At 33.5% G+C, this 9,948-nt stretch overlaps 3 protein-coding genes across 5 annotated transcripts in view; all 3 read right to left on the reverse strand.

The window, feature by feature from the left end:
• LOC104766267 (protein DETOXIFICATION 18-like) overlaps positions 1-1,737 on the reverse strand; it is a 3,514-nt gene extending 1,777 nt beyond the window's left edge. Inside the window, exons 1-4 of one of the 2 annotated variants that reach the window (XM_010490120.2) lie at positions 1,404-1,737; positions 532-1,076; positions 269-355; positions 106-162 (exon numbers count right to left, since the gene is read on the reverse strand). In XM_010490120.2, coding sequence (XP_010488422.1) covers positions 106-162; positions 269-355; positions 532-1,076; positions 1,404-1,661 — 947 coding nt within the window. In that variant the 5' untranslated portion in view covers positions 1,662-1,737. The remainder of the gene's footprint in view (positions 1-105; positions 163-268; positions 356-531; positions 1,077-1,403) is intronic. The other variant, XM_010490119.2, reaches the window with a different exon arrangement.
• LOC104766265 (protein DETOXIFICATION 19-like) lies at positions 4,135-6,827 on the reverse strand. Of its 2 annotated transcripts, none has more exons than XM_010490118.2 (7): positions 6,517-6,827; positions 5,625-6,169; positions 5,328-5,414; positions 5,186-5,242; positions 4,856-5,091; positions 4,631-4,752; positions 4,135-4,538 (listed from the first exon to the last, which is right to left on the reverse strand). In XM_010490118.2, exons 1-7 carry the CDS (start codon positions 6,793-6,795, stop codon positions 4,434-4,436), a joined length of 1,431 nt encoding a protein of 476 aa, XP_010488420.1. In that variant the 5' UTR covers positions 6,796-6,827; the 3' UTR covers positions 4,135-4,433. The 2 variants fall into 2 exon arrangements, 1 of the variants encoding a protein (XP_010488420.1); XR_002036700.1 differs by having other exon boundaries at positions 4,137-4,538; positions 4,631-4,749; positions 4,854-5,091.
• LOC104766264 (protein DETOXIFICATION 19) overlaps positions 8,740-9,948 on the reverse strand; it is a 2,601-nt gene continuing 1,392 nt past the window's right edge. The window contains exons 4-7 of the mRNA XM_010490115.2: positions 9,805-9,861; positions 9,466-9,704; positions 9,278-9,396; positions 8,740-9,201 (exon numbers count right to left, since the gene is read on the reverse strand). Of these exons, the coding sequence (XP_010488417.1) occupies positions 9,097-9,201; positions 9,278-9,396; positions 9,466-9,704; positions 9,805-9,861 (520 nt within the window). The 3' untranslated portion in view covers positions 8,740-9,096. The remainder of the gene's footprint in view (positions 9,202-9,277; positions 9,397-9,465; positions 9,705-9,804; positions 9,862-9,948) is intronic.

The raw sequence follows: 9,948 nt of genomic DNA on the forward strand, positions 1-9,948 counted from the left end.
CATTGGACACACGCGTGCTGCAAAGTTTTTGAAACAATATTACTATATGAGGTGAATACAAAAGTGTTTTGAAACAATTATTGTTGAGAATTGAGATGAGCAAACCTTGCAGCTGCGCTAAGTCCGCATGTTAACATGTAGCTAATTGATTCCGTATTGACGCTGAATGTATTCAATATTACACACAATGAGCAACTTTTGTTGGATGTAAAATAAAACTTTTGTATTAACTATCAAAGTGATATTAAACAATAAAAAACAAACATACCATATAGCTAGCAAAGAGGTGGTGATTTCTGGATTTGGCATCAATCCCGCTAAGAACACTAGAATCTCGAACGCCCAATATTCTAAACTGTTGCAATAAAATAGTATTTTTAACTTCAAAAAGCATATGAAATTTTGCTTGTTAACATGTATGTCGGGTGTGTCACAACGACGATACTAACACAAAGTCACAAACCATTGGCTTTATGGTCAAACAAGTATATAAGAAGTTAGTAGTTGAGAATGGTTATTGATCTGACTTACCATACCATAGCAGTAGAAGGGATGCTTAACGTCAAGTTTAGAAGTACATAACGAAATGATTCCAAGGAAAAACCAGTCCATGTCTCCTTAAACTTTTCTGAACAAACCACATAAGTTCCGAGAGAAATGAAACCTATCCACAATGAAATAGATGTAGCTATTGGAGCACCAATGAATCCAAGCCCAGTTAAATGCACCAGCGCATACGTAAGACCGATATTAATCACCAAGGGAAGAAACGAGAAGACAACTAGCGGAATAATGATGGATTGTGTTTGGCAAAATCTCAGAATGTTTTGTAAGAACCCGTAAGCAAATAAACCGGGGGATAAGTACTTCATATAGAGTGCAGCTTGTTTTGAGATGCTAGGATCTTGTCTAAGAAGTAAGAAGACCGGTTCCGTGAAAAACCATAAGATGGTGATGAGGATTGTGAAGACTAATGAGACAATGCAAGATGATTGTAGATGAATCCCCAACATTCTATAGTTTTTTGCACCAAAGCCTTGTCCACACAATGTCTCAAGTGCTCCACTTAACCCTGTCTAAAAATTATGAATCATTAAATTTCTTTATACACAAATAACATCCATATATATTATGCATATAAAACACTCATTCAGCATACGTTCTCGTTAAGACGAAAAAGACAATTTAGACAAAACTCATAAGCCCATCCACTTGTCTATAACTCTTTTTCAATATTTTTTATTATTATATTTAGAAGCAAAAAAATGGGGTTTTGTAACTGTTTTGGTCCAAGTGGGTTTTTTTTTTTTTTTTTTTGGTCAAAGTGGGTTTTAGTAACGTATGCAGGTAGAAAACAAAAGATAAATGTTGGATACAAACTAAGCTTGAAGAATAAGGAGTACCATGAAGGCAAAACCGGTGACGGTAGCCCAAGAGTTAGCGAGGGTGGCACCGGCAAGCTCAAGTTGGCCGAGATGAGAAGCAAACATCACCGAGGTTAAAGGGATACAGTAGTAGAAAACATTGGTGAATATCATTGGAAGAGAATAAATAATTTGACTCTTTGCTTCTTCCACGTCAATCATCTTTTGAACATAAGTTGATGATTTCCCTCGTCCTCCTTCACCTTCATGGTCATCCACCGACGTGAGATCAACCATTGTATCTTCAAGGAGTTTTGATTGTATCTTCAAGGAGTTTTGGATTTGGTTAGGATCGGAGTATGGAGAAGGAAGACGATATTTTTATTTGTGAATGTGAAGAACTAAATAAAGGATTAAGTGGAGAGCTTTAATGGGATGAGTTCAAAGGACCTGTCTATGTCAGAGGAGATGCCAACCAATTTCGACTCTTCACATACACGAGGGAAAAAGAAGAAAAAACAAGAAAAGGTACGCAAAAAGAGTTTTATTAAATATTAACATAAAACTAAATATAAGCACACTCACTAATCTCATTAATGAATTTTATATTAACACTCAAGAACCAACAACCAAGTAGACAAAGCCAGAATTAGTACTTTGATTTTAATTGCATTATTATGTACTAATCCGTGCTGTTTGCATGGGCTGAATATGTAGTAATGTTTTAATCTAATTGATTACATTTTTAAGGTTTGACACATATCGATTGATGTGTTGTATGAAATTATTTAATTCCATTTCGTGTATATTAAAGAACCAAATTTATTTTGATTTAGATGGTTTAAGCCTTTAAGGTGATCCAATTGTATAAGTTGTGATATGAGCAGTGTTCAAGAAAGCGCTAGGCGGTTTAAGCGTTTACAACATAAAACATTATATATATATAATTATATTAAAATATATGTTATAAAAATAAAAAAATTTATAAATTATAAACAACGGTAAGAAAAATACATTTATTTAAGTTATATTAACAACATATAAATATTTATAATTACATATATAGATATAAAACATAATAATTTAATTATATGTAATTTAAAAATCAAAAATAAATATTAAAATAAAATGTATGTAATTTTAAGCGGGTTAGACGGTCATCTAGGCGTCTGCTGAGCGCCTAGCGCCTAGACGGCGCCTAGGCGGCCGCCTAGACCGCTTTCTTGAACACTGGATATGAGTGTAATCTAATTTATGTAATATATGTTTAATTTGCGTAAATCTGATTGGTACAATTGAAATAGATTTATTTATATAGTAGACTATATACAGTATTTGATTGTTTCGTATACATGAAAGCAAAACGAAACAAATTAAACTATTATTTACATTACTGTTTGAATCATAGTTATCAAGTTTTTAAAGAACTTTAAACAGATTCATAACTCCAACATGTAAGGATACTTTTCCCAGACGATCTCTATCTTATTTTAATTAAATAACAAATTTGATTGTAAATTTTTAACATAGTGAAATTTCAAAGAGAAATGAAGAAAGAAACAGAAAATAAGTTACTAAACCACCGGCATATTCGCACATGATTGCTTCAGTATGTCGTTCGAGGAAACACACTATTAATAATTTGGAGAATACGTAAAATAAAGATATTTTGGATATAAATTGATTTTTTCCTAAAAAATAATACTTATATACGAATATTCTTGGCGGATAAAACTTAGTTGCATATCTTCTTCTAAAAAGTTTATACTCTATTAGGAATCAAGTGGATATATACATATCGGCTTCTGATTATTATGTGCAGGTGTGGTCCTTCTGTCGGCTCAATATTATTCGAGTTTGGAGGGATTTTTCTTTTAGGCGGCTCACATAGATATTTCTTTACTGAAAAATACATATTTCTCAAAAACTAAATTTTGGATGTTAGATTATTGTATTTTTTTTTTTTTATTGGAGTATTTTGACTATAAGATTTAAAATATTATGATTTCTTTGCGTCACTATCCAAATTTTATACTTATGTATATATTGAAAAAGAAAAGTTATCGAAATCTTGTTTATTATTAAATTCAGAGTTTGGCCGGGACCATCGTAGCTCCCAACCCTACAAAGTAAATTAGCAAGGCAGTCCAGCCACCATCAAGTAAGTAAAAAGAGTTTGTTTCAGGCCACACAAAAAAAAAAAAAAAAAAAAAANCTAACTAAACGGCTACAGTTTTAGAAAATATTAGTTTGGTCAAATGGTTCACGTAATCCAAAATCGACGTCAGGGTCTCTTGTCCAAACATTTTCCTACTTGTGCTTTAGATGTATTACTCTCTCGGACATATACTAACCGGGAAAAGAAAAAAAAAGTTGTTTTCTTGCACAACATGCTCAAAGGCCCTGCGCACTAGCATTCTCTGTCGTCGACGGTAACCGATATCCTCTAGATCTAGATTTGTTAATGGAGGTTCAGTAGTAGATAGAAATAACGTTTATTATTTATTATTAATCATATCTAAAACTGTGCGCATTAAGAAAGTTAATCAAGTCTCATTCACGTGGAACTATATACATATCCAATACGGCAACTTGAAAGTACAAAAACAAATAGATAACATAATGTTGTTTGGGGCGGATCTAGAGTGTTAGGAGGTGGGGCACGTGCCCCATGTTCTTTACTAATAATTGTTCAGTTGTTCAGGTTCCCATAATGATTACTTAGCATAATTGGTAAAATGTGCCCCATGCTAAACCTTGAGACCAGGGTTCAATGCCCCATATTTGTAGTTTTTGTTTTCATTTCATTATTTTCTTCTCAATATTTTGAATAGTGCCCCATACAATATTTTCTTCTACATCCGCCACTAGTTTGATACTTATTGTTAGTGGTTGCATAATCTAATTAAACCATTATACATCCGATGACTCTTAAGTCTTAACTATACATATTTTTCAGATGTTGCATGGTGTATTGTTTATCTCACAAATTTCCCAATTTAAAAAGTAATGCAAGAGCGTCCAAATCTTTTGCTATTCGTGTATATTGCTTAAGAAAAGAAATGTGCTCTAGACAGTGGCAACATTCAGCTTTGTCCACTTCCGGAAATTTGTCATAAGCAAGAGAGATGAGGATTGGCAGAACATTCTACATATCAGACCAAACCACAAACCCTGTTTTCACCAAAAAAAACAATATCAAAGTAATGAATCAAAAGGCAACAATAAAACTTTATCAATCTCAAAAGAGATTCAAGCATTTTTACCTTGGCGTAAAACTTTAACTTGAAACCACAAAAGGCAGCAATAGGCATTCCAATTAAGTAGAATGTTCCCAAATTTATAACCGTGACTAAACGCTGCCACCCGCATCCTCTTGCAACTCCTGTATAAATCAAAATTAAATGGGTTTCATTTTCGTGCTTGATGATTCAACAAAAAAAAAAAAAAAAAAAAAAAAAAAAAGGAAGCTTTCTTCGGTCTTTATACCTATAGAACACCTGGGATCGAATCAAAAGTTATAGAGGCAGCAAGAAAAAATCTCAATGATGCAAACTCCTCTTTAATCTCAAGGCTATTGCTAAATAATTCAACCCAACCATCATGGCATACAAGTAGAGCAATCACTACGCCAAGAGCAAGAAATAAAGACAACTTAATGGACACATAAGTTGCATTCTTTGCGCCTTTTACATTTCCAGCTCCAAGTTCGTTGGACACACGCGTACTGCAATATTTTTACATTTTCGAAACAATATTCATATATATACAAGATCAATACAAAGTATTTGTGATATTATTTGAAAAGATGAGCAAATTACCTTGCAACTGCGCTAACTCCGTATGTTAACATGTAGCTACTCGATTCCGTGTTGACACTGAATCATTACAAAAAATGAACCACTTTTTTATGTTATATAAAACATTAACTAACTTAAAATTATCAATAAATAAAAAAATTACCATATAGCTACCAAAGAGGTATTAGTTTCTGGATTTGGCATCACTCCTGCCAAGAAAACAAGAATCTCGAACACCCAATATTCCAAACTGTTCCAACAATATATTAGTCTCTTAACCTCAACAAGCCTATCTATATATATTTTTTTTTTGGGTCAACATGTACTACTTGGTTTTGACCCGGGGGTGTGATTATAGTGACTAACACAAACCAATAGGCTTTATATTTTTCTTTTTTTGGTATGCGCACTAGGCTAGATATCTTGGTCAAAAACAGATAAAGTTATTGATGTCACTTACCATACCATTGCAGCAGAAGGGATGCTTAATGTCAAGTTTAGTACTACATAACGGAATGATTCCAACGAGAATCCAGTCCATGTTTCCTTAAACTTGTCTGAAAACATCACATAAGTTCCGAGAGAAAGGAAAGCTATCCACAATGAAATAGATGTAGCTATTGGAGCACCAATGAATCCAAACCCGGCTAAATCAACTAGAGCATATGTGGTACCAATATTAATCACCAAGGGAGCAAACGAGAAGACAACTAGCGGAGTAACGATAGATTGTGTTTGACAAAATCTCAGAATGTTCTGTAAGAACCCGTAAGCGAATAAACCAGGAGCCTGGTACTTCAGATATAGAGCAGCTTGTTTTGAGATGCTACGATCTTGTCTTAGAAGTCCGAAAACTGATTCTGTGAAGAACCATAAGATGGTGATGAGGATGGTGAAGACTAAAGAGACAATGCAAGATGATTGTAGATGAATCCCCATCATTTTGTAGCTTTTTGCACCATAGCCTTGTCCACACAATGTCTCAAGTGCTCCACTTAACCCTATCTGAAAATAAATTACAGAGAGACATTAAGGTATGTTAACAAAAAAAACAAATTTAGACAACATTCATAAACCCCACTCTAGACGCTAGACGCCTTAAATAGGAAAGTAAACTGGTTTTTTTACATTCTTTAAGATTAGTATAGGTTTTGGTTCAGGATTTAACGAAGTAGCCAAATAAAAGATTAATAAAAACGAATAGATACATGGACTAATTCGACTAAAAACGAATTAGTCAAATAAAAATTCTAGAGACATGGATAATATAGAATCCAAATTTGTGTCTATCATTGAGTTGAAAAAAGTGGAGTCTAGATATTTTTGCTTGATGAAAAAGGAATCACTGATACCAAGAGGGCAAAACCGGTGACGGTGGCCCAAGAATTGGCCAGAGTGGCACCGGCAAGCTCGAGTTGGCCGAGGTGAGAAGCGAACATCACAGAAGTCATAGGAATACAGTAGTAGAAAAGATTGGTTAGTATCATTGGCAGAGAGTAAATAATCTGAGCCTTTGTTTCTTCCACATCGACCAGTTTTTGAACCCAAGTTGATGTTCTTATCCTTCCTTTATCATCTCCTCCACCTTCATGGACATTCAATAACGGAGAGCTCGTCGTGGGATTGGCCATTCAAGGTGAACTGAATGAGTATTCAAGGTGTTTATAACACAACGTGTGTCTACTTGGTCTTTTACCAAATAGCTTTATTATATAATGGAAGGGAAATATGTGTGGAAATCTATAAATTTTCAAAATAAATGATACATAATTAATATTGTGATATGAATATTGTGATTAGTAAATCATTTCTTTCTTAACTTATTAAGTAGTATTTTTTTTGAAAAAAAAAACTCATTTTAGTGGTATTTATGAGAATTGTTCTTATTAATAAGTATTTTACTGAAGTATTACCAAAAATATATACAAACTTTATGAATTCAAAGATACACATAATTAGTTTCTTGCTACATATGTAAGACACATGAAAATGTTTTTGTGAAATATTCCAACCATCCTATCTTTATAATGAAAGTCAATTAAGGAAAATTTAAAAATTGGTCATCTAGCCGGCCACTGTGATTTTTACTCAATCAAATAAAAACAGTTAAATTGATTAATCAACCTAAACATTTGTTTGCTTCACTTGTTATAAGAACATATTTATAAAATAGATAATAATAGGCAGCTCATGATCAATAACAACCTCACGAAAGTTTGAACACTGGATTTAGTACTACAATGAATCACGTGTGTTACGATATGAAAACTAGAATTGGTACTAGAATCACAAATGATCTGAACTACAACTATTGAAGCCCTTGAAAAGTTGATGAAAATCTTTTGATGTGTCTCACTCTAATCAAGACAATTAATAGAAAAAGACTGAACACAACTACTATCATGTACGTTGTCCCCATTTACAGCGACTCAGCGAGTATAGTTAAAACTTCAAAGACGTGGTCAGCAAGTGACCAAATCATGAGGACATCTCTTACATTGAAGAACGTTTTCCAAACTCAAAAAAGGTATGCACAGTTTGAACAAATCGACTTCTGATGGATGATTCACGTCGAACTTAACGGTCGAAACCGTGTTTCACTCTTGGGAATATCTTCCACAAAAATCTTTACCTGAAACATATGACTTCAATCGCGATTAAAATGATATGAAACTGTCTACTTGAAAATTCAGAAGCTACTAGAAATGGCGTATTTGTTACTTTGTTATAGGAATTAAAATATTGAGTTGGTTAATAAATTAGAGCAAAGTGAAGTAACATGAGGTTTAGAAGCTAAAATATCTTCGCATTGCCACATAAGTTCTGGAGGGGATCGATATACTTGATACATCGGGTGCTGTAAATATTGAGCAAAGTACTTTTACAGCAATTTGATTCCTCCTCGTTAGCAAGTTCTAGTTTCCTTACATTTACAAATATTTCAGTTTTCTCGATGGCTCTTGTTAGACTTCCAAAGAGCACACAAAAATTTGTTACAAGGGTTATATATAGATATTTCCTACAGTTGTTTTGATTACTCAGGCAGTTCAAGGAAGTTGTGTTACCGATCATATTACCACAAGGGTCCTAGAAATCATAACATAACTCATTTGAAACTGTTTGAGGGACACGGATCTATAACATTAATTATTGTCGGTATAATATCACACGTACACATGTTCTCATCATACGTTCATAACCATAAAGTTCATGCCTGCCTGCACGAATCCATAGCTATTCACATATTCATGTACGGCTAATTAATATGGTGTGTTTGAGACGCAAGGAACAGTAACTTGTAGATATTCCCATACACATGTTCTGATCAGCTCATTCTGCATCAAGTGATTCTTGAACCCCAAACTCACAACGCAAATTAATTATCTAATTCTTTGATTATGTAACAGTCATTCGATCAATGATGCAAAAATGCCATGGGACGAGTTTATAATCGTGTATAATGTAAAAAAACTCTAAGAGCACCTCCATTAAAAGTATCTACATTAGATACATTCTTATTAAAATGATACTAAATAAATAAATAAATAAAAGTATGACAGAAAGGGAGATAATGATTTAATTTGAGAATAGTCTCTACTTAGAGATGACTCCTTTAAATGTGTTTTATTGTGATTGATTTTTTTGTTTATTGATTTCAAATCTAAATAAATAACAAAATTATATTAAAATATTTATATGAGACAGATTCATCCTTCGATATGTGTTTCAAGCTGCAGCTCGCATCATTTGGCACGAACGTAATGAAGACGGCATGGAGAACTCATTGAGCCCCGGCCATCCAAATTTAGATAGTTTGGTCCCAAACAGACTAAGCACACTCAAACAACTGGGTACCTCCAAATTTGAAGACGGTTTGCGGTTATGGTTTGCTAATTCACAGATTTGATCTAGAAAAAGTGGAACTTGAGTTTTCAGGCCGTAGCAGCGTACAGCTTTGTACACTTCCGGAAAATTGTCATAAGCAATAGACATGATGATTGGCAGAAAATCCCACATATGAGACCAATCCACAAACCCTGTTTTCACCAAAAATAATGAGTCAAACAAAATAAAACAAACTTTACCAATTTCATAAGAGAGTCAAGCATTTACCTTGGCATAAAACTTCAATTTGAAACCACAAAATGCTGCAATTGGCATTCCAATTAAGTAAAATGTTCCCAAATTTATAACCGTGACTACACGCTGCCATCCGCATCCTCTTGCAACTCCTATAAATAATTAAAATAAACGAGTTTAATTTTCCGTGCTTGATTATTTGGAAAAAAAAAAAATATTACCTGATAGAACACCTTGGATCGAATCAAGGGTTATAGAAGCAGCAAGGAAAAACCTCAATGATGCAAACTCATCTTTTATCACAAGGCTATTGCTGAACAAACCAACCCAACCATCATGACCTACAAGTATGGCAATCACTACTCCGAGAGCAAGAACTAAAGACAACTTTACGGACACAGAAGTCGCTTTCTTTGCGCCTTTTACATTTCCAGCTCCAAGTTCGTTGGACACACGAGTACTGCAACATGATCAAATGTTACATTTCCCAAACAATATTTATATATACAAGATATGATGTTGATGTATAAATTTGAAACTATTTGATAAGATGAGCAAACCTTGCAGCTGCGCTAAGTCCATATGTTAACATGTAGCTAATAGATTCCGTGTTGACGCTGAATTTATTTATAATACAGTAAGCTACTTTGATGTAATATACAAAAAACGTTAACTAAATAGAAAAAAAAAAAAAAAAAAAAAAA

Source organism: Camelina sativa, chromosome 19, assembly GCF_000633955.1.
Source record: "Camelina sativa cultivar DH55 chromosome 19, Cs, whole genome shotgun sequence".
In the NCBI taxonomy this organism is placed as follows: domain Eukaryota; kingdom Viridiplantae; phylum Streptophyta; class Magnoliopsida; order Brassicales; family Brassicaceae; genus Camelina; species Camelina sativa.

What these genes read in the sequence shown, in the direction of transcription:
- LOC104766265 (XM_010490118.2), bottom strand. Translation starts at nt 6,795, where the DNA reads ATGGCCAATCCCACGACGAGCTCTCCGTTATTGAATGTCCATGAAGGT. An exon ending in CCTTCTGCTGCAATGGTATG is followed by an intron (nt 5,415 to 5,624) that starts GTAAGTGACATC and finishes TTGTTGGAACAG; the next exon opens with TTTGGAATATTGGGTGTTCG. An exon ending in AGTTAAAGTTTTACGCCAAG is followed by an intron (nt 4,539 to 4,630) that starts GTAAAAATGCTT and finishes TGGTGAAAACAG; the next exon opens with GGTTTGTGGTTTGGTCTGAT.